This window comes from Sus scrofa, chromosome 10 (genome assembly GCF_000003025.6).
Source record: "Sus scrofa isolate TJ Tabasco breed Duroc chromosome 10, Sscrofa11.1, whole genome shotgun sequence".
NCBI lineage: Eukaryota > Metazoa > Chordata > Mammalia > Artiodactyla > Suidae > Sus > Sus scrofa.
Window position 1 is genome coordinate 56,025,437 of NC_010452.4, and position 27,905 is coordinate 56,053,341.

The 27,905-nt window shown below is 37.1% G+C and overlaps 1 protein-coding gene across 1 annotated transcript in view; it reads left to right on the plus strand.

Annotated features, from left to right (window-relative positions):
- CCDC7 (coiled-coil domain containing 7) overlaps nt 1–27,021 on the plus strand; it is a 341,366-nt gene extending 314,345 nt beyond the window's left edge. Inside the window, 7 exon segments of the mRNA XM_021064965.1 lie at nt 2,297–2,380; nt 4,376–4,450; nt 9,004–9,123; nt 11,164–11,276; nt 11,607–11,642; nt 12,656–12,751; nt 23,926–27,021. Of these exon segments, the coding sequence (XP_020920624.1) occupies nt 2,297–2,380; nt 4,376–4,450; nt 9,004–9,123; nt 11,164–11,261 (377 nt within the window). The 3' untranslated portion in view covers nt 11,262–11,276; nt 11,607–11,642; nt 12,656–12,751; nt 23,926–27,021.

The window sequence follows — 27,905 nt, forward strand, 5'->3', positions numbered from 1 at the left end:
AAGAATGTTTCAAGTCTATTTCTACTGCATTTATCTCTCTGGGGTTTATTTAAGTTTGGATATAAAAGACTATAGTATCTATATGCTGTTATTATAGGGTGAAATATTTTCATTAATTCCCTCTGATTATTAGTGGAACACATCAATTTTATCAATAGAAAATTAGCCACATAGTGTGAGTTTTAGAATCCTTCACTAAAAAACAAAACAAAAAAACACCTCTGTAAAAATTCTGTGCTACAGTGAGCTTGGAATATGCTTGATGGAAGCACGTCAAATACAACTCAATTCCTCTTTCAGGCTACAAGGACCGGTGCTTTGTGTTTACAAAAGCAGAAAGGCTAGTTTACAAATGCCATTATGAGAGACTTGGTACATGTTTATTTCATTGGTTAATTACTGATTGATTACTAATTCCCTCTAGATAATTAAACTACCAGGCGCATGTTCACTATCTCAGGTGAAGTAGAGAGCTTTAGTTTTGTTGTATAGCTCACAGCTTATATTACCGCGCCTTGTCTTGACGTGACAGTGTTTGACACACTTGTGGATCTTTGGTGTGATGTTAAAGGCAGAGAGCTTAACAGCAAAATAAGGGGAACAGACATTCAAAGGACAAAACAACCATCATCCAAAGGAGACTAGTTTGCAGCTCAAGTCTGTGCCCCCTTAGGAGCAGCATTAAAAGCTTCACACTGCAGAGCAGCAGACTTCTCTGCAAGAGAAAACACTCCGGCCTAGTCACTAAATAAGCAGGCAAACGGCAAGAGCAAACCTCCAGAGGGGAAGGGAACTCACTATCCAGATGTCCTGTGATGTATTAGCTAAACTCTCCAGGTTTTAACCCAACACCCAAAGAAAAACATGAGACATGCGAAGAAACAGTGACGTGTGACTCGCAGAAACTTCAGGAGGGTGGGTTTGAAAAATGGGTTAAGCAGCGAGAGGGTATTTATTGTAAAGGAGGGAACTGCGATTCTTACTAAATTGCTTTAGCCTATGCCTTTTCCCCTCTGCTCCCAAACGCTCTTCTTAATGCTTCCTTGCTTACATAAGCATCCTTACATGCTTATTTCAACTGGGCCTGTCATCCTTGACCTCTACCCGTTAGAGAAGAAGCAGAGAGCCCCAATTACATCTACTAATATCCCTCATTTTGCATTGCTGTAGCTCATACGGCTCTCACAAAATGCAATTATGTACTTGCTGAAACTTGTTTGTCCAGTCTGAGGTATTTTGGATCATTTTGGTAATGATACCCCAAGCTGGCCTCCTCCTCTTTGCATTTTGGCTCCAAGGGTCACAGTACAATCTTTCATACTTAACTCCTGGTCTCAGCCACTACGACAAGGCAAGATCCACCTTATGGTGTCAGGTTCTGGAGCAGCTTCCAGCCTGGGTACATGCTCCTCTGTAACCAGCTTTCAGTTTACTGGACACCTTATTTGACCCAAGCCACCAATCCTACTTACCCCTTTTTTAGCATGAAAAGTTTTCTTTAATAAGTTTCACGTAGTTTTCCCCTCCTTTGACCTAGCTAGTAGTTTCTAAGCCCTGCAAAATGTTCAGATCACAGGAAGAGCGCAAACGGAATGAATGGGATGCAGTCCCAGTGCTGATACCGTTACAGATTTACCCAGTTTCCCCTGCCCAGCTACAAGGTGTACTTCCCAAGAGGACCTGGTAGGCAGTTTTGCTTAGACGGCAGAATATCTTGTTCTCCCTCTACACCATTGGTGTCTCCTTGGTTTACGTAACCTGAGAAATGGCGTGAGATGGTCTGGAGAGAGTCAAAGAATTGCTTCCCAGTAGTAACTTGCTGTGAAATGGAACCATGGTTGGTTACTTGACCAGTGGCGGGAAAAGATGCCATGTCCCTCCCAGTAAGCATATCCTTACAGTCTGAGAGTGCTCTTAGTATCAGTTTGGAAGATAGATATCCTTTACATGAACTTCCCAGGATGATTAAATTTGTATGAAACCCAGCATTGTCTATAGAGAGCACTGGTTAAGGAATTATGAGGCATCAGCTTATGCTCTGTATGTGTTTATCTCTGTATGTGTTCCCAATCAAGTCACAAAACATCTCTAAGCTGCAATATCATGAGGCTTATATGATTGCTAAGAGCCCTTCAAATTCTACTGTTTATGACTGTGCAATGCAGACATTATATCATTTCCCTTCTGTAATAACAAATACTGAATAAGTACTACACACACACACACCACACACACACACACACGTGTGTTAAAAGTTATCTTAGAAAGTGTTTTTTAATCTGTTTTATATCTATAGAGACTGATACAGAACACAGAACAGATAATGGCAGAAGAGCAAAAATAAGTGGTAAAATCAAGGCACATCTTAAGAGTCAACCTGGTAAGAATGAAAATTTTTCAAGTCTAATGTTTATGGTTTATGTCTTCTCTGGGATTTAATTAAGTTTGAATCATAATGATAATAGTAAAATTATTATTAATAATGTGTCAGTATTATTGGTCAGTAATCTTCATGAATTGCCTCTTAAAATTAAACTAGTATTTACTATCAATGGAAATTTAGCTGGATATTATTTGTTTTTTAGCTCATCCACTAGGAAAGCAATGCACAAAATCCAATGCTTTAATGATCTTAGAATATGCTTGGTTTGAGTATTTCCAGTTGCTATTTTAGTCACTTTTTTACTGCCGTAGAAGGGAATATTGCTTTGATTTTGAAAAAGCAAAATGGCTAGCTAATGAGTATTATAAGAGGAATGTAGCATTTATTTCATCTGTTACCAATTACTTATAGTAATTAAGTTGGCCTGTAAATTCATATCTGTTAGAGTTCTCTAGCTGTGTTATTTAAATCACAGTCCTTGCTGTAGCAGTTTTAGATACATTTCTCTTTGATGCAAGAAATACTGTAGTTATGAACTTCTTGCAGAATTGATTCTGAAAGCTAGAATTTAAAAATAACAGTCTCAGATAAAAGCACCAAAATATATGTTTTCACTGAAATTTAAGATTAGGGCAAGTTTCAGAAATCTTTGAAATTTCAAAAATTTTTAAACTTTGCTTTCAAATGCTTTATTTATATTACATTCTTTCTTTTATTCCTGAAAAAAAACGTGTTGTTAAAAATTATCAAATAGGGAGTTCCCGTCATAGCTCAGCAGTTAACGAACCCGACTAGGATCCATGACCTAGCAGGTTCGATACCTGACCTCACTCAGTGGGTCAAGGATCCAGTGTTGCTATGAACTGGTGTAGGTCTGAGACACTGCTCAGATCTGGTGCTGCTGTGGCCACGGCGTAGACCGGCAGCTGTAGCTCGGATTTGACCCCTAGCCTGGGAACTTCCACATGCCATAGGTTTCTGCCCTCAAAAGGAAAAAAAAAAAAAAAGGAAAAGAAAAGTATCAAATAAAAATTATTTTATTTTTAAAATCAGATTTTAACTGAGGAAAAGCTGGTGGTATAAAAGTGAAATTGTTTGAATCAAGCAGTTAAATTTGGTTTGTGTTTTACTCTGACAAATTTTGTATATTATGTTAAGCCATTTTTCCATGGCTTTAATTTTTAGAGTATTTTTGTTTAGTTTCTTTCAATTACTTTTGTTTCAATGTTGTTTATTAATATGAATCCTTGTCAATCTTGAGTAGTAACCTTAGACACGGCAAGAAAGTGCTCTCCTTTACATTCAATTTAAAATGTCTTACCTTTTGGAGTTCCCATTGCGGCTCAGCGGTAATGAACCTAATTGACATCTATGAGGATGAGGGTTCTATCCCTGGCCTCACTCAGTGGGTTAAGGATCTGGCGCTGCTGTGAGATGCGGAATAGGTTGCAGACATAGCTTGGATGTGGCATTGCTATGGCTGTGGCATAGACTGGCAGCTGCAGCTCCGATTCGACCCCTAGCCTGGGAACTTCCATGTACCACATATGTGGCTCTAAAAAGTGAAATTAATTAATTAATTAATTAAAATGTCATACCATTTAATAATGCAGTTAATTTTTAATTATTTTATACTTATTTATTAATGGTGAGTTTATAATTAAATGCTGTAAAGAAAATTTGAACAATATAAATTTCCTTGAGGAAAGGTATTGAGAATACAGATCAAAAATAGAAATGAATATACTTGCTTAAGGTAAAATGTTGTTTTAAAGATCAAAATTAAGTAAGATTCCATCTAAGAACACAGAAACAAGAAAAGGAAGAGAAAAATGAAGAAATAGTTTATAGAAATTAAAGTGATAGTAGTCAAAGTAGGGGAAGAAAAAATTTACAACTGCAGAAATAAAGACTAATACTTGGAGAATGGAGAATAGTACACAAATATTAATAGTATCAATATGAAATTTTTCTTTTTAAATTTTACTTTAGGTGTGAATTTACTTGAAAACAAAGATATGTCCATACAACATCAAACAGATTTTTTTACCAAGCGCATCATACCAGGTAAATTATCAACAAATGTGATCAATTTTTCACCCTTTGGCAATCAAAGTAAAAGATATAACAATATAAAATAAATATCTAATTACTTAGAATAGTTTTTATAACATTCTTTTTTAAATTTCACTACTTATGAAATAGTTTAAACATTCCAAAAATCTGACATAAATGTTAAAGAGCAAAAATAGTAAAAATAACTACAGCTACAGTAATTTGTTAACGGATATACCATGTAAACAAAAGATAAACCATGCCTTCAGAAACGTTAAAGCAGAGAGGAGGACTGATGGCCCTGCGATGGTAACACAGCTCATTCCTGATTTCACTCCTCCTCACTAGAACAAGCAAAAACTTCATGGACCAGACACCACTGAGAAAATCCTAAAACATGGGAGTGAGGCTGCCGTGCTGTCCTGCATCACAGAGACCAAAACAGTCTTTATTAGATGGGTGAGAGGAGTTGCTACACAGTGACTGTATTGCCCTTGCCCCCAGGCGGTGCAGCCCCACACCAAGAGGCCTCCCCTGACTGCTCTGTTCCTCCAGTTTGAAACAAGAGCTCAGGGTGGATTTCCAACTTCCCAGCATTATGGGTTGCATCTTGGGAGCCCCTACTCCAGTCTCAAACCACAGGGATTTCAGGGTAATCTGTTGGGCTTGACTACTGGGAATCTGATTCTTGCAACAATCAGCACAAGGATCTTGGCACACCAGAATTCTTACCACAGCACCCAGGCAGTAGTCCCAACCAGCAGATTTGTTCATCCGGAATGACAGGAGGCTGATGCACTCTCCCCAGGTAACACATTGGGGTGCAGGTCTATATGATTGGTTTTTTCAAGTAAAGAGCCTTGAAAATTCTGGAGCCTGGTCTACTCCCACTCAAGCAGGGAGCTGAGTAAGAATACAACCTGCAGCCTAACCAGCCTGGGAACCTAGGAAGCTGCATAGCCCATGCCATAGCCCTCCTTATGGTGGCAGTTGAACAGAACCTATGGCTTTCTCCATCTGCAGAGAAAAGCCAGTGGCATTGTCTGTCCCGAGAATTCAGGGCATAGTCTTGACTGATCTGGGTTCCCAGCAATAAGCCTTGCAGGCCCTGGGACCTGTTCTGCTACCTTGCCAAGGCAGGAAAATAATTGATAGACCTGCCTAATACTAAGTATACTACTTGGTCCCAGCCATATAGTAAGGCCCAGGAAAACCAGGCAACTACAGACCCCATCCTATAGCTTCAGTTGGGCAATGAACCAAACCATCAGTCCTATCCAGCTTTCTTAGTCAGTTCCACCTCCAGCCCCTGACCTTGGAGCTTGGGCAGTGGCCTCACCCCAAAATACATACTGATAGCAAGCTCCATCTGCCCAAGGATATCACCAGCAGGCTCATCCAGAAACCCAAACTGAGCTGACTAATGAAGAACTGTCTCTGCCAGAGTTGACCTTGTAAAGTCTGAAAGAGGGGACCACTTACTCAAATACATAGATGCCAAGGTAGGAATAAAGGATCATAAAATTAGGTAAACATGACACAGCAAAGGAAACAAGTGATGCTGTAATAGCTGACCCTAAAAGAAAAGAGAGTAATAAATGCTGGCCTGGATTTGGAGGAAAGGGAATTTTTTTGTACTGTCGGTGGGATTGTAAGTCGGTATGGTCACTATGGAAACCAGTATGGAGAATGTTTAAAAAGTTAAAAGTGGAACCACCATATGACCAAACAATTCCACTTCTGGGACTACAGCCAAAGGAAATGAAAATACCAACTTTAAAAGGTATCTTCACCCCATGCTCATAGCAATATTATTTACATAGCCAAGACAGAAACAAGCTGAGTATCCATCACTGGATGAATGAAAAAGAAGTTATGGTATACATGCCCGCGTGCGCGCGTGTGCACACACACACAATGGAATAGTATTTGAACATAAAAAAAAAACAAGGAAATGATACCATTTATGACAACGTAGGTGGACCTTAAAGACATTATGGTAAGTAAAATAAGTCAAAGAAAGATAAATACTGTATGTTCTTATATGTGGAATCTAACAAACAACAAACAAACTCATAGGAAAAGATCAGACTTTTTGCCAGAGGCAGATCAATTAACAGAATCAAGGGTTGAGATAATCCTCATATATATTGACAACTAATATTTGATAAAGGAGCTAAGAATGTTCAGTGGGGAATCGGTAGTCTCTTCAATGAATGGTGTTGGCAGATTGGATATCCACATGTAAGAATAAAATTGAACCTGTACCTTATATTGTTAATAAAAATTAACTCAAAACGGGTAAAGACTTAAAGGTGCAATCTAAAACCTCAATACTCCTTCAAGAAAGCAGAGTGAAAAAGCTCTTTGACATTGGTCTTAGCAATGATATTTTGGACATTACAGTCAAAGCACAAGCAACAAAACCAAATGGCAACAGGTGAGACAACATCAAACTGAGACACTCTTGGATGTCAAAAGAAACCATCAAATATCAAAAGGCAACCTAAGGAATGCTTTAGGAGAAAATATTTTGAAACCATCTGATAAGGGTTTAATATCCAAACTATATGAAGACTCACACACCTCAATATCAAAAAATAAACAATGTGACTATAAAATGAGCAAAGAATCTGAACATTTTCCCAAAGAAGACATGTGAATGGCTGCTGGATACATGAAAAGGTGTTCCACATCACTAATCAAGAAAATACAAATCAAGGCCACAGCGAGATATCATCTCACCCCTGTTAAAATGACTGTTACCAGAAAGACAAGAGAACACGTGGTAAGGCTATGGGGAGAAGGAAACCGTCATATACTGTTGGTGAGACTGTAAAGTGATACAACCACTGTGGAGAACAGTACAGATGTTCCTCAAACAATTAAAAATAGAACTATCGTATTATCCAAAAATTCTGCTTCTGGGTATGTATCTGAAAGAAATGAAATCACTGTTTAGAAGATATACCCGCAACTCCTGTGTTGATTGTAGCCTTGTTCACAATAGCCAAAACATAGAAACAAATCTCCATAGACAGAGAACAGAGAAAGACAAAAAATATATACAATCGAATATCATTCAGCCATGTAAAAAGAGAGAATCGAGCCATTTGGGACAACATGGAGTTTGAGGTCATTATATAAGTTAAATAAGTGAAACAGAGAAAACATTTGTATGATATCATTCATATATAGAATCTAAAAAAAATCTAATCTCGACTCGGAAACAAGGAGTAGAATGGTGGTTACGAGGGGCTGCTGGGTGAAGGAAATGGGAGGTTGGTTAAAGGGCACAGACTTCTAGTGAGAAGAGGAGTAAATCCTGGGATCTAATGTAGAGTGTGATGCCAGGATAATACAACACTGTGTTAGACATTTGAAATCTGCTATGAGAGAAGATGTTCAGTGTCCTCACTACAAAATTGTAAAAGGTGTGTGTTGATGAGTAGAGACGAAGGGTCTAACTAAGCCTATTGTGGTAATCTTTTCATTATATATACATGTATCAGGCTGTCACATCGAGCACCTTAAACTTATGCACTGTTTTATGTCACTTCTCTGAGGAGCAGTGGTAATACTGTATAGACGTATAATAGAGTATTATTTAGTCTTAAAGCAGAGGACATCCCACATATGGAACAACATGGATGAACCTGGAAGACAGTAAAGCTGAATGAAATAACCAAGCCACAGAAGGACAAAGAATGCACACTTTCACTTACGTGAGATGTCAAACAATCAAACTCACATAAGCGGAGAATGAAGTAGTGCTTTCCAGGGGCTGGGAGTAGGGGGAAATGGGTAATTGTTCAACGGGTATAAAGTCACATTTATACTAGATGAGTAAATTCCAGAGACCTTCTGTGCATTTTATCTGTAGCTAACAATACAGTTTTGTGCACATAAAAATTGTTACGAGGGGAATACTTTGTGCTAAGTATCCTTACCACACACACATTAAAAAAGCAAGGGTACATGAGAGGTCTTTAGAGGTGATGGATGTGTTTATTATCTTGATTGTGGTGATGGCATCACAGGTGTATGCAAATTTTCAAATTCATCAAAATGTATGCATTAAATATGTGTACTTTATTGTATACTTTACCTCAGAAAAATGGGGGAAAGGAAGATGCTACCAAGGAATATAGAATAAAGACAAGGAAGAGAAAATGATGAAATAGTTTATAGAAACTGGAGTAATAGTAATGGACAAGTGGCCAGGAGTTCCCATCCTGGCTCGGCAGAAACGAATCTGACTAGGATCCATGGGCACGGAGGTTGGAACCTGGGTCTTGCTCAGTGGGTTAAGGATCAGGTGTTGCTGTGAGCTGTCGTATAAGTTGCAGATGCGGCTCAGATCTGGCCTTGCTGTGGCTCTGGTTTAGGCCAGTGGCTACAGCTCTGATTCAACCCCTAGCCTTGGAATCTCCCTGTGCCACTAGTGTGGCCCTAAAAGACAAAAAGACAAGTGGCCAAACTGTGGGAGGGAAGCATTACAAACATTAGAGTAGTGTGTGAATGTTCAGACTTCATGTGATTTTTCCTTTAAAATTTTATTTTAGGTATTAATTTATTTAAAAATAAAAATACATTATCACATCAAGAAGATTTCTATATGAGGCATAATGCAGCAAGTAAATACAAAACAAAAGTGATTAATTTATCACCCTTTGAAAGTAAAGGTAAAAAATTATATATAAAAACATAGTACATAATTATTATAATAATTCTTGTGGCATGGTTTTTCATTTTACCCTTTTTGCATCTTTTGATTCAGAAACAGGTAAGCCTTGCAAGCTGAGAAATGAAATTACTTTATCATTTTTACTGGCAGTATAATATCTCATTGTACAGAATTCTTTGTTCATTCATTCTTCTATTAAAGGTTACTGGCTTTTTACTTAATGTGTCCATCAATATATATTCTTACATCTTGATGTTTTTATCTCTTTGGGATAGTATCTCAGGATTGATATTGTAAAATCACGTATGAATTTTTAATGTTAAAAGATACTTCAAGGTTGTTTTCCTAAAATTAACATTTTACCAGCAATTTGAGGAAAATATAATTTTTTCTGCATAACTATGTAGCCATACAAATTGGTGAATTTTTTATTTTCTTTTTTCATTTATGCCCATCTTAGTGTTATTAAATCATATCTCAATCTTAGTTTAATTTTTTCCACATTTATTAATAAATAGTGTTATTTTATTGCATAACTACCCAAAAACTATTTACCTTAAAGCATAACTATATATATAGTTCATGATTTGGGAGTTAGCAATGTTTGGGCTGGGCTGACTTACATATCTTTGGTCAGCTTGTGGTTAGTGGCTTCACTCACATGTCTACCAGTTGGCTCTCTGTATGTGGGTCAATAGAGGTATGTAGTTGGGGTCCATCAGGAGATAGAGACCTCACTAGTTGCTTGAAAAGAAAGCAAGAATGAAAAAATTAGTTAAGTATAAAACTGTTAGTGAAGTAACCCAAAGTGTAAAAATAATTCTAAGGTGACATGGAGAAAGTTTCAGAAGTTTCCACCCTTAGGGCTGAAGGAGACCACTGAATAGAGGATGTTGCTTGGCTGGTGCTGGTGTCTCTGATCTTTAAGGGAGATCTCAGATGTACTTCTGAAGAGAAGTCACTGCTAGTGTCTCTGGTGGTGAGAGTTTGATAAAACGGGGCCTGCAATATTGAAAAGAATACAAACCATTTGGAAGAACAGACCTCCATCCTGACCGTGGCCCTGCAGTAGCTTATGAACTGATTCCAGCCCTTCTTGGCCATGGCCTAGACGCACGTGGAGAACACACGTCACCACAGACAAGAGAGCTGCGGAAGTCCAGGTTTCCAGAGACATTCGAGCACTCCATTGGAGCAAAACCTAAGATTTCAGACACTCTGACGTGGATAAGAGGAACAGTTTGACTTTGCCCACATTATTCTTTTCCAAGGTGGTAATGGGAGGGGGATGGGAGGTGGGGAAGAGAACCGGCCAATGAGCACCAGGCTTCCTCAGCTGTCCAGGACACTGCCAAAGAGGCTCATTCCTCTTCTGCAGCATCTAGAGTACTAGACGGTGGGATGAGAAAAAAGTCAGGAGAGAGGCAGATAAGGTTTTTGGAGAGCATTAAAGAGATTCAGTTCCTGCCGACTGTGTTGTGAACTCCATCAGAAAGCACCCCCCCTCCCCCCCGCCCCGTGAACTACTGGGAAAGCTTCCCCTGTGGATCCCACAGCTGGCCTGTGACACCGCTAGTGACAAGCAGGCCTCACTCACACGTCCCATCACTCTGCAGCCAGCTCCCTGTGGATGCCCCTGAGGGTGACGGCCAGAGCAAGCTTTGTGGGACAGCTAGGGAGCACTTTTGGAAAGAGGCCAGAGTCTGTGGACCAGGGAGAAGCACAAACTTGAGCTATAGTACTGCCTTAGGGACGCTAACCTAATTCCTGTCTCTATAACGTTTGCCTGTACTGGCCGTTTCATAGACATGGAATCTTATAATATGAGGCTTTTGGTGACATTTACTTAGCTTTGATCGCTAAACTTTTCTTCTAAATATATATCTTTACTATTTTAATTAAATTCATGATCTCAAAAATTAATTTTCAGTATTTTACTTATTTTATTGTTATTGGCAACTAACTTGCTGTATGACTATTAAAAATTGTTATAAATGTGATCCATTTCACAGCTGACATATTTTCTAAATGTTTCTAGACAAACCTCATGTGTTCTTGGCACCCCTTATGACTGAACATCCAAAAGCACACATAGAGCATCTAGAGTTCATAAAACCATCCACTTTCCTTCACTGAATAAAGAACATTCAGGTAATTTTTAATATTCTTAGTGTACAATGTGATGTTTTTAACAAATAAAGATTTAATTATCCGGAAATACCCAGATAATTGTACTAGCCTTAGTCCTATAACCAGTTTAGCAAAACATAAGTAAAGGTAAATGCTGAATTAAGCTCTAACATATATGCTTGCTCAGTGGATGAGTAGTGTCTCCATGGCTCTTCCTTCCCCCACCATTAAATTGGAACTACGTTTTTTTTCCTCAACCTTGCTTTTTGGAACACTGCAAGAAATGCAGATGACTGAGATAAACCTATCTTATCATCCTCCCCTTATATTTACATATTCCTTTTTGTCCAGTCCCAGGCAGCGTCAGTAGAAAGACTCATCATGAGGGTGAGTGTGAAAGAAAATACATGTTATGTTCATTCTCTTCCTTTCCCTTCAGTACCGTCTCCCAACCATCTAACCCACTAATAGCTGAGAACTAATTTACAGACCCCATTTCTTATCCATTGCTCCTGTGATGTTATGTAATAATGCCTTATCTCTCTGCAAGGTGGCAATTAAACACATTAACATAAATTTTTTCTGCTGACTTTGAGAAAGTACTGTCTACATGCTCCCAGTCTGCTTTTATTTTAATGTATTTTTCTCCAAGTGAACATATTGAAACTATTTTCATTATTACATAGTTTGTTTTTAACAGTGCTCAAAATATGTATCTTTTATTTTTATGGCCACACCCATGGCATATGTAAGTTCCCAGTCTAGGGTTCAAATCAGAGCTACAGCTGCAGGCCTACACCATCGCCACAGCAATACTGGATCCAAGTCACATCTGTGACTGATTCTCACACAGCTCGCAGCAGCGGTGAATCCCCAACCTACTGAGCAAGGCCAGGGATTGAACCTGCATCCTCATGGATACTATGTTGGATTCGTAAACTGCTGAGCCACAACAGGAACTCCAAAAGATACGTATTTTTAAAAGAGTATTCCTTTGGCTTCTCTCCTTCCATTCTGGCACTAGATTTTTTTCACTCTAGGAATACAAACTGTTTCATATAGAGATAAAAACTTTAAGAATTTATTCATTTGAAGGCTTAAGTATTTTTTGCTGACCTACTATTTAAAAAGCTCTTTCTCTAACATTTTTACATACAATTTTTCTATTATTTATTTTTCTTGATTTACACTCTTACTGCTTATGTTTATAAATATCAAATACCTGGCAAGGAAAAATCAGAGAGAAAATAGTTGTGTTAGTAAAGCTCCTTTATCTAAATTATTGGAGGGAAAAAAAGAAGCTGTACTTTAGAGGTGGATTAGTAAGATTTATTTTAACTTTTTAAAAGTTGAAATGAGCTCATTTCTAGAATAATTTAATAACATTTTTGTTGTTTTAGGGCATCAAAAAAATTCTACCTTAAACCAAAAAACAAGCAAACTTGAAGATGGTCTGTCTGCTCTGATCACTACAGCTAGAAAAACTAGCTATAAAGGTAAAAGAGTCCATGCCATACAAAAATATATGAAATAAAACCTTACATTATGTCTCCAATGACTCTATGTACCAGTCAACTCAAATCTACGGGCGTTGTCCCCCAGGCAACCAATTAGGAATCAAATCTACATATGTACAGGTTTGTGTATGTATTCCAAATATATGTATTTACACTATGTGTGTGTGTGTGTGTGTGTGTAGATATATCACTTATATGTAGAGTCTGAAATTAAGTATATATATACAAAACAGAAGCAGACTGTGTGTATATATATTTATACACACACACACATATATATGTGCAAAAAATATATGTTCTGTATGATAATAGGATCATATGCATTGATCCTCCTCACCTCTGATCCAGGTAAATTGATATGGATTTCTTTTATTTCTTACATCTTTAAGTTGCTGCATGACATTCTATGATATGAATGTGTTAAAACTTACTTAACCATTCCTCTCTTGAAAGACATTTCCATTTCTTTCACTGAAGTATAGTATGTGTACAATATCGTGTTAGTTTCATGTGTACAGCATAGTCAATCAGTATTTTTGCAGATTATACTACATTATAGGTTATTACAAGATAATGAGTATAATTCTCTGTGTTATACAGTACATACTTGCTGCTGATCTATTTTATATATAAAAATGTCTATCTGTTAACCCCACAGCTCTAATTTTTCCCTACCTCCTTCCTTTGCTAACCACAAGTTTGTTTTCTATATCTGTGAGTCTGCTTCTGTTTTGTATATATATACTTATTTATATTATATTTCAGACTCTACATATAAGTGATGTCATACACCATGTTTTTCCCACCTTATTTCACTAAGCATAATATTTTCTAAGTTCATCCATGTTGCTGCAAATGGCAGTATTCTTTTTATGGCTGAGTAATATTCCATTGTATATATACACCCACATCTACTTAATCCAGTCGTCTATTGAGGCACATGGGTTGTTTCTATGTCTTGGACATTGTAAATACTGCTGCTATGAACATTGAGGTGCATGTATATTTTCAAATCAGTATTTCACTTTTTTCCAAATATATACCCAGGAGAGGAATTAATGGAGCAAATAGTAGTTATATATTTAGTTTTTTGAGGAACCTCCATACTGTTCTCTATAGTGGATGCACCAATTTACATTCCCACCAACAGTGTACAGTAGTTCCATTTTCTCCACATCCTCACCAATATTTGTTATTTGTAGACTTTTTTGATAATAGCCATTCTGACAGGTGTGAGGTAATACCTATTTTTTTTTTTTTTTGATTTGTTATTTCTCTAGTAAGTGGCAGTGTTGAGCATCTTCTCATGACTTTCTGTGGGCATTTTTACATTAATTCTTCCAACTCAAGAACACAGGATACTTTCTATTTATTTGTGTTTTCTTTAATGTCTTCCATCAATGTCTTAATATTTTCAAGGTAAAAGTTTTTGGCTTAAATTTATTTGCAAGTACTATTTTTCATGCTATTGTAAAATGGATTTTAATAATTTTCTTTCAGATATTTGATTTTTAGCCTATAGAAATTCAACTATATGATATCTATATGTCGATTTGTTATTCTGCAACTTCATTGAATTCATTTGTTCTAACTTTTTGTGGGGTCTTTTGGATTTTCTATATATAAGATAATGTCATCTTAAAACAACTACATTTTACTTCTTCCTTTCTTTTTCAGATGCCTTTTATTTTTATTTTTTTATTTCTCTTTCTTCTCTAATTGCTGTGGCTAGAACTTCCAGTACATTTTGAGTAGAAATAATGAAAGTGGGCATCCTTGTCTTGTTCCTGATCTCAGATGGAAAGGTTTTAACTTATTCCCTTTGAGTATGTTAGCTGTAAGCTTTCGTATATGGCCTTTATTAGCTACATTCCTTCCATACCTTGTTGAGAGCTTTTATCATGAATGGGTATTTAAATTTGTTTTTTTTTAATGTATTGAGATGATTATATGATTTTTATCCCGAGTTTTGTTAATGGGGAATAATATCACATTTATTGATTTGCTGTGTTGAATCATCCTTGCATCCCAGGGATGATCCTAGTGTATGATCCTTTTCATACTCTCTTGAATTCTATTTGCTGTTATTTTGTTAAGAATTTTTGCAGGTATGTTCATCAGGAATTGGCCTGTAAACTCTTTTTCTTATAGTGCTCTTGTCTGGCACTAGTGTCTGAGGTATAGACATGTGTAGATCTCCTGTGGAACTAAGATCTGGATCTCTGGGGTTTGCTGCAGTGACTTGGGGGGTGGGTGGAGGAGAGGAGCCCAGCAATAGCATGGGCCCTGGAATGACAGGGTGCAGTGGTGGCTTGGGCCCAGGGAGCAGGGTGCAGTAGCAGCATGGCCTGGGGATGGTGGGCCAAAGCCCCAATTCTGGCCAAGGAGGCAGTCACAGATTAATGGCAGTATGACCCAGGTGATGACCCATTAAAGCCAGGTGGGTCCAGATGATGGATCCAGAGGATGGAGTGCAAAGAAGCAGCAGCTTGGTCTGGTAAGGAGTCAAAACCACAATCTGAGATCTGAGGTTGGGCCCAGAGCAATGGCAGCCCTCTGATTCCATAGATTTTGAGGCGCTGTGGATTCCCAATCTTAGAGAATGAGGCATAGCAGCACCTGGGGCCCTGGGGGCATGTCTTACCACAGTGACAGTGGGGAGGACGCCAAGCAGCCCCATAAACTTGGGATTAGCATTGGTGTACACGGTGGAGTTCTCCATGGCAGTGAGGCTGGCTGGGGTTCTCCTGTCCTTTTCCCACTGGATAAAATCTCTCAGAGGGGATCCCTCTCAGGTGCCCTGGCTAGAGGATGGGGAAACTCAGGTAAAATGTTTCCTATGCTTTTCTCTGCAGCCATCCTCGTATTTTGAGCTTCTTCAGATTTGTGCTGCTTTTTCTTTGTAGTACAGAGCTCTCCTACAGCTATTTCATTGGCTTGCAGTTGTTCATTTATTGTTTTAGTTGTTTTTGTGTGGGAGACAAGCATTGGGACCCCCCCCCCACCCCAGTCCTACATCTCTATCTTGCCTACATCTCCTCTATTATTATTTATTCAAAGAAATTATGCACATTTTTGGTCCTTTACTTTTTTTTTTTTTTTTTTTTTGTCTTTTGTCCTTTTAGGGCTGCACTCATGGCACATGGAGGTTCCCAGGCTAGGGGTCTAATTGGAGCTGTTGTTGCCAGCCATAGCCACAGCCACAGCCACAGCAACTCCAGATCCAAGCCGCATCTGCAACCTACACCACAGCTCACGGCAACGCTGGATCCTTAACCCGCTGAGCAAGGGCAGGGATCGAACCCGCAACCCCATGGTTCCTAGTCGGATTCGTTTCCGCTGAGCCACGACGGGAACTCCGCTCCTTCAGTTTTTTAAGCATAATAATATATCTTGTAAATCCATATCAGCACATCCAAATCAACCTAATTCTTTTTAAGTCTTTTATATTTGATACACCATGGTTTACATACCTAGGCCACAGATGAATGGCCTTTGGTTTCCTCCAGTTTTCTCTCTTTAACAATGTTGCAACAAACATCACCGGAGTCAGTAGATATTTTATAGTCCAGGCTGGATTCCAACAACTCAGAAATGAGTCTTCCACCTGAAAGGAATTTCCACCTTTCTTCCCTGACACCGATTTCTTTTGATTCCTTTCTTTTGCTGCTCAGAAATTGTCTTCTCATTTAAAACTGATTTTTTTTTTTGAGGAACATAGATATATTAAGCATATACACTTTATGTATTCCAAAAAACAATATTCTAGTGAACCTGAACTTTTTTAATTCCTTTATTAATGCTTCTCAAAGTGTGGCCTCCTAATTAATACCCAGGACTAGCAACCTGGGCATTAACTAGGAACTTATTAGACACAAAAATTCTTAGACCCCACCCCAGATCTACTAAAATAGAAGTTGTGGGGTTCAGATCCACTAATTGGTTTTAACAAGTTTTCTGGGTATTCTGATGCAGGCTAAAATTGGAGAACCATTTCTATAGAAACATAGGTAGTTCAATTTATGTATTCCTTTTCCATTTATATTGTTAGCATTATTCATATATAGTAATCTGTTTTTATGGTATCACATATAATAAAAATTATATTAACTATAATAAAATTAAATAGAACTACTTTTAATCACACAATAATTTTCCTTTAAAGTGCTAAATACTGCTGCCCAAAAATCTCTACTCTACTCATACATTTGAGAATAAATTAATTCTGGACAAAATAAATAACACGAGCAAATTTGTGGAGACAGCAATGAAATTGCGAGACTGGAAGCCTTATGAAAATAACACTGCCTAGACTGAATGGTGCTTATTGAGCAATAGTAGGAGAGACCCTGAATAAACAGGGTAGGCCCAGATCATGGAGGGCCTTGATTGGCAGCAGGTGAGTTTTGAGTGTTGAATGGCTTTTCCCTTTTTCTAATTTTGAAAAAGTTACAGTTGTCTTTTAAATTACAAGTGATGAAAATATTCATCGAATTCGAAATAGTAAAGTTTGAACACCATACAACCAATTTCAAAAAGGAAAGGAAGTACACATAAGCGTACCATGACAACACCCTAGTTGATGCATGTTGGTGCGTATCCAACATAGTGATATGAATTTTACAGACATGGGCATTCCCACCATGGCTCAGTAGCAACGAACCCAACTAGCAACATTAAATTACAAGTGATGAAAATATTCTGAAATTTATTTAAAATGATAATGAAGACATTATTCAAAATAATTGCAATAGGGGAGGAAGGTTGAACTCAATGCCAAGTATAGCAAAGACAGCTGGAGATTTATAACCAGTGAGCAGAGTGAGGGGGTTGGTAGGTGTAAAATTACTAAGAGGAGCATCAAGGGTGAGAGATTCCTACTAAATTAACCTAACAGTATTCTTGCTATTGGCGGGCCAAGGACAGGGCCTTGTTGAAAAAAAGAGCTTAGAGGAAGTCAACCAAAGTTTGTTTAAGGAGGGAATCTTTGTCAATGTTCAGCTAAAATGAACTTTTTAGCACTGAGAGACAGATCATTGACTTTGAAAAGCAAAATCTCTAGACATTATTTTGAGAAATGCCATGCAACTAGTGTAAAATTTATTTAATGTTGAGAAACAACTAAGCTGAAAGTTTTAGAAATGCTTGATTGTGTGTTAAAGGCTGGATTAATTGAAAAATGCAATAACTTGGTTTATTTTCAGCACTCTTCTTTATCTTCTTTATCATCTGGAACCAATTTGAGACTCTAAAATCAAAGCCTCTGTTGCTGATGTTAAGAAAGGAGCTCTCTGTTGAAGTTTCAGCTCCTGGTCACTAATATTCCTGTACTGCCTTCTGGTGTGGTGTAAAACCAATTAAAGGAAATTTGTGCTCTGTGTGTCTTGATAATGTCATGATTTCTTAAGTGTCAATTATTTGCAAATCTATTCTTTATGATACTATACAAAGAAAAGTCATCTCCATACATTTCTTATAGTTTCAGATGGAAGAACTGAATTTTAAAAAAGATACTGCTTTAGTTTTTTTCATATTAAACCTGGAAATTCATCGAAGAGATCAAAACAAAATCTTTATTACTTGTATAATATTTAACCTGGTGAGACTATACATCATACCACTAGCTCTAGCTTAACCATAAAAGATATTATTTATAAATTCAAAGAAGTCATTAATATTCTTTGTGGGAATGTTACTAATGAATACCAAGTCTAACTGGAACTAGTGTTAAAGGAACTCTGAAAAGAATAAGAGGAAAAAATTTGTAAATATTGATTTAGTAGTTCAGTATCTTTACTGACACTTTGTTTTATCTTCTGGCCCTGAGATGGATGGATTTTCATTACTGTTATTATCTAATCATGTGCCTCTTTTAATGTGAAGATTTTTTTGGATATTTTTATTCTAAATATTCTAAATATTTTATTTAGATTCTACTATTTCTAATTATTAACAAATATTTTGGGGGAGTTCCCTTCGTGGCTCAGCGGTTAACAAACCCTACTAGAATTCATGAGGATGCAGGTTTGATCCCTGGCCTCGTTCAGTGGGTCAGGGATCCCGCATTGCTGTGGCTGTGCTGTAGGCCAGCAGCTGTAGCTCTGATTCTGTCCCTAAGCTGGAAGCTTCCATATGCCACAGGTGCAGCCCTAAAAAGCAAAAATAAATAAATAATTTTGTTTGTCTTTTCTAGGGCAGCATCCATGGCATATGGAGGTTCCCAGGCTAGGGGTCTAATCAGAGCTATAGCCGCCGGCCTACACCAGAGCCACAGCAACACAGGATCTGAGCCCAGTCTGCAGCCTACACCACAGCTCATGGCAATGCTGGATACCTAACCCACTTAGCGAGGCCAGGGATGGAACCCATAACCTCATGGTTCCTAGTCGGATTCTTTAACCACTGAGCCATGATGGGAACTCCCCAAAAATAAATAAATATTTTGGTTCCTTATCTGTTTGAAAACTCAAATGAAATAAAACTATATAATTCTTATTGTATTTAATTAGATTTTTTTCCCAGAATCTAAAAGTATTGCAACATTTCAAAACGTACTTATATTGATAGGCTACTGATTTAGTGGAAAAAAAATGTTGATATATATTTAAATTTCTACATTTAAGATATTAATCTTTCAGGAGTTCCCGTCGTGCTGCAGTGGTTAACAAATCCGACTAGGAACCATGAGGTTGCAGGTTCGATCCCTGCCCTTGCTCAGTGGGTTAACGATCCGACGTTGCCGTGAGCTGTGGTGTAGGTTGCAGACACGCCTCGGATCCCACGTTGCTGTGGCTCTGGCGTAGGCCAGCGGCTACAGCTCCGATTCGACCCCTAGCCTGGGAACCTCCATATGCCACGGGAGCGGCCCAAGAAACAGCAAAAAGACAAAAAAAAAAAAGATATTAATCTTTCATATATAGGCACTCAGTAGATAATATAGTCATTGTGGATCCCAGAGATAGGTTCAGAGTGGTTTCTTTGTCATATCCTTGTGCCTCTCGGAGATACACATTTATAAATTTTACACACAGATATAAAAGTTTAAAACCAAATATATGTATACTCCATCAGCATAGTAATTTGTTCTGAGAAGTGTGAGCCTGAAGGTGAGGTATAGGGAAAGGATAACATTTTACCCTACTTTATCTACCTTCAATTTATAGAATATATTTCTTTAAACAACCCTAAATTTTAGAGCATGACTTGTAATAAATCATATACAACATACAATTCTGTTCCATGTAGAATTTACAACTCGATATTTCAAAGATGATCATTTGGCCTCTACTTAAGTATATCTTTCTTGGTTATAGGAAATCTCTCACTGTCAGAAATGGTTCTTCACATTGAGTCAAATTCTACCTTCATATAAGCTATTCCTATTGGTGGAGCTAGAATGAAACAAAAAATATTTTAATGGAGATTAAATGAGATAATAAAAGTAGAATTCTGAGTCAATGCCTGGCACCAAAGATTTTACCCAATTATTATCATCAGAACCATTGAAGATGCTTTATAAGCTTTTCTTAATTAAGAATAATCTTTGAATATGAACAATATTGATTGAAAAATCAAATTATACTGGTAGCTGTGAGATTTAAGACAAAAATAATGTTTATAAGCACTAAACTCTAGTCAATAAATTTGTTTCTTGCAAAAGTATAGGCTAACAATTCTGAATACACTTTACATGTGTACTGGGGTTGGACAAATAAATATAGGGATAATGGAGAGTAGGAGCCAGGTTTCTCACTGTTATAGAGAGAAGTTATAGATGAGCAAGATGGAAAGCCTAGAATAAACCCCATGGTAATGGGGATAGAGGAAGTCTTCAAACTATTTTTATAACTTGTATGTAAATCTAGAATTATTTTCAAATAAAAACATTTTTCAGTAATCAACCAGGGAGTTACTTGTATAGTGAAATGAGAATATGAACAAGAAACACTAAAACTAAGATTTAGGCAGAAGAACAGGTTTTGTTTGTAAGGGTTCTTTTCCCCATTTACTCATTCAATTAAAACTTAGTAAACCAATCAAGCATCATGACATCAACTCAGAATCTAGTGAAGGAAACAAATGTTAAATGAATATGTATGGAAAGTTGAATTATATATATACAGTATCTGTGAATATATATATATAGTGTACATATCTATATATAAAACGTTTTAAATATACGTATATACTTTTTTTACCTTCTTTTCCACTATAGTTTATTCCAAGGTATAGAATATAGTTCTCTGTGTTATAGAGTAGGACCTTGTTGTTTATCTATTTTATATATGGTAGTTTGTATCTACTAATTTCAGCCTCCTAATTTGTTCTCCCCTCCCCCATTACCACTTTGGTATCCATTAGTTTGTTTTCCTTGTCGGTGAGTCTGTTTCTGTTTGTAAATAAGTTCATACGCATCATTTTTTAGATTCACAGGTAAGTGATGTCATGATATTTAGCTTTCTCTGTCTGACTTACCTCACTTAGTATGATGATCTCTGAGGTCCATCCATATTGCTGCAAGTGGAATTATTTCATTCTTTTCTATGGCTGAGTAGAATTCCCTTCCAATTTAGACACCTTTTATTTTTTTTTTTTTTTTTTTTTTTTTTTTTTTTTTTTTTTTTTTTTCTGTTTCGCACTATGGGGTTCCAGCTAGAGTCATCAGAGCTGTAGCTGCCCTACCAGGCCACACTCATCTGAGCCGCATCTGTGACCTACCACAGCTCACGCAATGCCAGATCATTAACCACTGAGCAGGCAGGATCGAACCCGCACCTCATGGTTCTAGTCGGATTTGTTACCACTGCACCGATGGATCGACTTTTATTTTTCTTATTTGATTGCTTGGCTAGGAGAGAAGTGGTGAGAGTGGGCCTCCTTATCTTGTTCCACATTTTAGCGGGAAGGCTTTCAGCTTCTCGCCTTTGAGTATTATGTTGACTCTGGGTTTGTCGCACATAGCTTTTGTTATGTTGATAGGTTCCCTCTGTACCCACTGTGGTAAGAGTTTTTATCATGAATGGATATTGAATTTTATCAAATGCTTTTACGGCATCTATGAGATGATCTTGTGGTTTTTGTCTTTTATTGATGTGGTATATCACATTGATTGATTTCTGTATTTTGTCCTTATGAACTTGGGTTGAATCCCACTTTGTAGAGGAGATCTTATAATATTTCTCTTAGGATAGGTTTAGTATTGCTGCATTCTTTTACTTTTTGCTTATCTGAGAAATTTTTTCTCACTCCTTCTACTCTAAATGATAATCTCATTGGGCAGAATATGTAGGTTACAGGTTTTTCCCTCTTAAGACTTTCAATATGTCTTGCCACTCTGCAGTGTTTCTGTAGAGAAATCAACTAATGGCCTCACAGGGTTTCCCTGGTAACTAACCCTTTGTTTTTCTCTTGCTGCCTTTAGAATCCTCTCTTTATCATTAACTTTTGCCATTATATTTATAATGTCTTGGTGTAGGTGTGTTTGGAATCATCTTATTTGAGACCCTCTGTGCTTCTATACCTGAATATGTTTCCTTCTTTATGTTTGAGAGTTTTTCAGCCATAGTTTTTCCAAATACATTTTTGAATGCCTTTTCCCTTTATTCTCTGGGATCCCTATTATGTGTAGATTGGCTCGTTCTATATTATCCCATAGGTCTTGTATATTTTTTATTTGCCTTTCTTTCTGCTGTTCTCATTGGGTGATTTCCATTATTCTATATTCTTGATCACTTATTTGTTTTTCTGCATTATTTAGTTTGCTATTTTTTGCCTTTAGCTCAGTGTTTGTCTTGGCAAATGAGTTTTGTAGTTTTAGTTGGCTTCTCTTTTTAGTTTCTAGTCCCTAGTTACAGTGACCTGCATTTCTATCAGTAGCCTTTCTTAATTCCTTCAGGATTTTTTTAACTCTTTTTTGAACTCAGGGTCTGGTAGAGTGGAAAGGTCTGTTTCATTTTTTGTTCCTTCAGGAAATTTCTCTTGTTCTTTTAATGGTTCTGTTTTGGCTTTCATAATTTAATCACTAAATTATGTTGGCTTTTATAATTTAATCATTATACTGCAAGATTATGTTTCCTATCTCCCAAAGTGTGTGGAATGTATCAAATTTGCCTCAGGGGAAGGATAAAGTAATTGATATTAAAAGCCTAAGATACAGCTTAATAACCAATGACTATAAGAATCAAATAGAATAGTAACAGCGGAAGTGCTCTGAAGATATGAGGTATGTAAAAAGCAAAATAAATAAGGCTATTCAAATAGAAATATGAAAACAAAATTGAATTTAATGACTGGCTGGTAAGGGAAGGATGAACCAGACAGGTGTGGCTTCAGAGATTTGTCCAACATGGAAATTGAAGGGATTAAATTTAGTGAAAAAAGGGAGGAATAAGACTGAATAGGGCAAGTTCATGTCATGAGTTGGCTAAAGAGGTAGGTTTTAAAATTGTCTTTGCAGTTAGTTACCTTTAGAGTTCACATCACCAGTATGGAGAAACCTGGTTTCAAGTAGCTCTAAGATGGAGGGCTATAAAGTTTTCAAAGGGCCTTGGATTGTGCTTATGTATACTTGCTCAAAAATTAGCAAAATTTTACCTTAACAGGTTTCATTATAGTCTTGGTTAAGGACAAGAAATGAAGTTGGGAATTCCCAGAGGTAAGTTCCATTGCTAAGATGACTGAAGGGGTAAGAATGGTTCTAAGTGATAATTAACACTTGTTAAAATCTTACAAATTTACATTGTCTTTCAGGAGTGACATCAGCAAGACGGTGGACTAGGAAGCCTCAGGTCCTTGTTCCCTAGTGAAAAAAAAAAAAAAACCTAATAAAAAACTATAGGGTGACTAAAGTAATGTTTTATGACCTCTGGAAACTACTCAGATCTATCACAACCAAGCAAATACCCAATCATGAAAAGTCTACAGTCAAAATCGTAGGAAAGTTCATGGCATTTTTACTTGCTGTTGTTTCATCTCCTCCACAGCATTGCACAGCCCAGTTGGGAGTAAACAGCACAATTCCCAGTACAATACATATGCAATATTCTAACCTGTCTAGGAGCCCATAAAGGGACTGAATTTTGTCTTGCCTGATTCATAGATCACGTTTGTTTGTCTGTTTGATTGTTTGTTTCTTTGTTTTTCCCCAAATGCAGCCACAGCATGCAGAAGTTCCAGGGCCAGGGAACAGACCCTGGCCACAGCTATGATCTGAGCCACAGCAATGACAATGCCATATCCTTGACCTGCTACACCACCAGAGAACTCCAGAGATCATAGTTTTGATCTCAGGCTGGCAAACACTCTGGAAGGCACCATGGCACAAGGAAACTGCAGGAGAGATGTACACCTGTGTGCAGCTGGGATCAAGAGCTTATGGGCAAGGAAATACAGTTAAACATTCGAAGCCCTGAAAAGCTGGGATGAGACTCTTTGGGAAATTCAAACTTTCAAGTAGCCACATATTTGAGGGAAATCAGGAGGTGAAAAAAAGTATACACAAAGGCCCAAGAAGAATGCATTTCTAGGAAAAAAAAAAAATCTGAGACTACCTTAAGATTTTATTCTGTGCTAGTCCTAAGGCCCAAGAGCCTGCTAATTAGTGAGGCTCTTCCACATCAGCCTGTAAAGACTGGGAGATCTTTTTTCAAATCGCCAGTTTTCAACAGAACATCAGAGCAAAGAAAAGAATGGTCTTTTAAAAAGAACAAAACCCCTAGAAACTCTCTGATAAAACACAAGCATCAGCTTTACCAGAAGATTTTAAAATTTGCTCAAAGAGCAAATGTACAACATGGCCAAAGAACTAAAGTAAATCAGGAAAATTATATACAAACAAAGTGAGAATATCAACAAAGAGATGGAAATTATTAAAAAGGAAAAAAAAAGAGTATTTGGGTAAGGTAGAGGAGTAGAAAGTATCAGAAGCAGATCTCTCCTTCTGGACAAAATTGTATTGGCCTATCTGTTTGATGTAACAACTTTGGAAAGCAGGAGTCTATTTGAAAGCTTGCAGTTTCCAAGGGAAGGCTTGGATAGTAAGTTGCAATTAGTTTCTGTCAACTTAAGCATTAAGCATGGCAGCAGGTACCCAGTCACCAGCCCTAGCCCAGTGACAGCTCCAGTATATGTACTCTGGGAGCACTCTGTGCACAGCTTGTGCGGGCCAGAATGGGCAGTAGGAACTTGTCCTCTGTTGGGCCCCTGTGCTCTGATCACTGATGGCTGATTCTGATCACTGAAGTGAAAACCTTAAGGTTACAACTCAGACTGATCCTCAACACAGAGATAGCCATGACAGTCAGTCAGTCAATCAGTAAACCAAATAAGCAGACAAAAAGTTCAAAGCAAACTCTGGGTAAGAGGGAGAATTTCCAGAGGTAGGATATTCAAGTGTCCAGTTTTGCACACACAAAAAAATCACAAGGCTTACAACGAAACAGAAATGTATGGCCAATTCAAAGGAAAAAGACAAACTGTACCCAAGAAGAACTAGATAGCAGACTTAATAGCCAAAGACTAAAGCGACTGTTTTAAAGATGCTCAAACAGCTAAAAGAAGTAGTGACTGTCAGGAAAACAATGTGTGAACAAAATGGAAATATCTATAGATAGAAAAGATTTTAAAATAGGAAAAAGGAATGTTTGAGTTGAAAAAATTCAGTGACTGAAATGTAAAAACTTACTAGAGGAATTCACAAGCAGATTTGGTGTAACAAAAGAAAAAATCAGTGGACTTGATGATAGGAAAATTGAAATTATTGGATTTGAGGAATAGAAGGAAAAAGCAAATGAGCCTAAGGGACAAGTGTAACACCATTGAAGAGATAAAAATAGGAATTATAGGATTCCCAGAAGGAAGAGAGAATGCAAAAGAGGAGACCATCTGAAGAGGTAATGGTTGAAAGCTTCCCAATTTGATGAAAGACATGAATTTACATCCAAGAGGATCAACAAATTGCAAGTAGATGAATTTAAATAAACCTACACTGAGATACATTTAATAAAACTGTTGAAATTCAAAAAGAAAATCTTAAAATCAGCAAGAGAGAAACCACTCATCATATACAAGGAATCCTCAATAATATCAGCATATTTTTTAATTGGAACCTTGAAAACTAGAAAGCGGTGAGCTGATATATTCAAAGGACTGAAATAAACAAAATGTCATCCAACAGTCTTATAGCAGGTTAACTTGTCCTTCAAAAGTGAGGAAGAAATTAAGACATTCTCAAATAAGCAAAAGCTGAGGAATTTTGTGACTACTTGTGACTACTAGGCCAGCTCTGCAAGAAATGCTAAGGGTAATCCTTTTAGGTTACAGTGAAAAGATACTAAACTATAACCTGAAGCCATATGAAAAAATAAACGTCTTAGTAAAGATAACTGAATTGTCATTTATAAAAGTGAATAGGAATGTAACTTTGGTTTGTAACTTTACCTCTTGCTTTTTTGTTTTAATCTGGGAGAGGAAATACATATCCAGGTCCAAAAAGCACAAAGAGTCCCAAAAAAAGATGAAACCAAAGAAGTCTATATCAAGACACATTATAATTAAAATGGCAAAAATTAAAGAGACAATCTTAAAAGGAGCAGAGTAAATCAGCTAGTTCCATCCCAAGGGAACTCCCATACAACCATATCAATTTTCAGCAGAAACTTTGCGGTCCAGAAGGAAGTGGAATGATATATTCAAAATGATGAAAGGAAAAAAATCTACAACCAAGAATACACTACCCAGCAAAGCTATCATTCAGATTTAAAGGGACGATAAAGAGCTTTACAGACGAGCAAAAGTCAAGAAAAAGTTCAGCACCACTAAACTAGCTTTACAAGAAATGTTAAAGGGATTTCTTTAAGCAGAAAAACTTAGCTAAACAACTAGAAATATAAAAATTATGAATGGAAAACCCTCATTGGTAAAGGCAAACATGCAGTAAAGGAAATAGAAAGCTAGTAGGCGTGTTAAAAGTAGTAAAACCACCTGTATCCACAATAAGTATTAAGGGATACACAAAACAAAAAGGTGTAAAATATGACATGAAAAACATTAAGGGGGGGGTTGCTAAAAATGCAAAGTTGTTAGAATGTGTTCAAACTTAAGAGATCATCAACTTAAAATAATCACTTATATATAGGTTGTTGCTAACATCATGGTAACCACAGACAGAAAATTTATAATAGGTACACACACAAGGAGAAAGGAATCCAAACATAATACTAAAGATAGTCATCAAATCACAAGAGAAGAGAGAAAAAGAACAAAAATGAACTACAGAAACAACCAGAAAACAACAAAATGGCAGTAAGTATTTCTGTAAATAATTACGTTAAATGTAAACAGAATAATACTTCAATCAAAAGACATAGCATGGCTGAAGAGATTTTTAAAAGACCAACGCTCATATGCTGCCTATAAGAGTCTCATTTATGAATGGATAGAGAAAACGTGTGTTTGTATAATACACATAATGGAATAGTGGAATAGTCCACATAATGGAATATTGCTCAGCTATAAAAACAAATGTAATCTTTCCATTTGCAACAACAGGGATGGACCTAGAGGGTATTATGTTATGTGAAATATCAGAGAGAGAAAGACAAATACCATAAACCCTTTCACTTGTATTTGAAATCTAAGAAACAAATGAATAAACATAACAAAACAGAACCAGACTCATAGATACAAGCAAGAAACTGGTGGTGGACAGAGGTAGGGTAAGGGGTTGAGTGAAATAGGTGAGAGATATTAAGATATACATACAAACTTCCAGTTATAAAATAAGTCATAGAGTTGTAATATATCACACAGGCAATAAAGCCAATAATATTATAATAATTTTGTATGGTGATAGATGGTAACTCGATTATTGTAGTAATTTATAATGTGTAATAACATCAAATCACTTTGTTGAAATCTGAAACTAATATGGTAAGTCAATTGTACTTCAATTTTTTTAAAAGAGAGGAGTTCCCTTCGTGGAACAGTGGAAATGAATCCGACTAGAACCATGAGGTTGTAGGTTTGATCCCTGGCCTCACCCAGTAGGTTAAAGATCCTGCGTTGCTGTGAGCTGTGGCATAGGTCGCAGACATGGCTTGGATCTGGCATTTCTGTGGCTGTGATGTAAACCAGC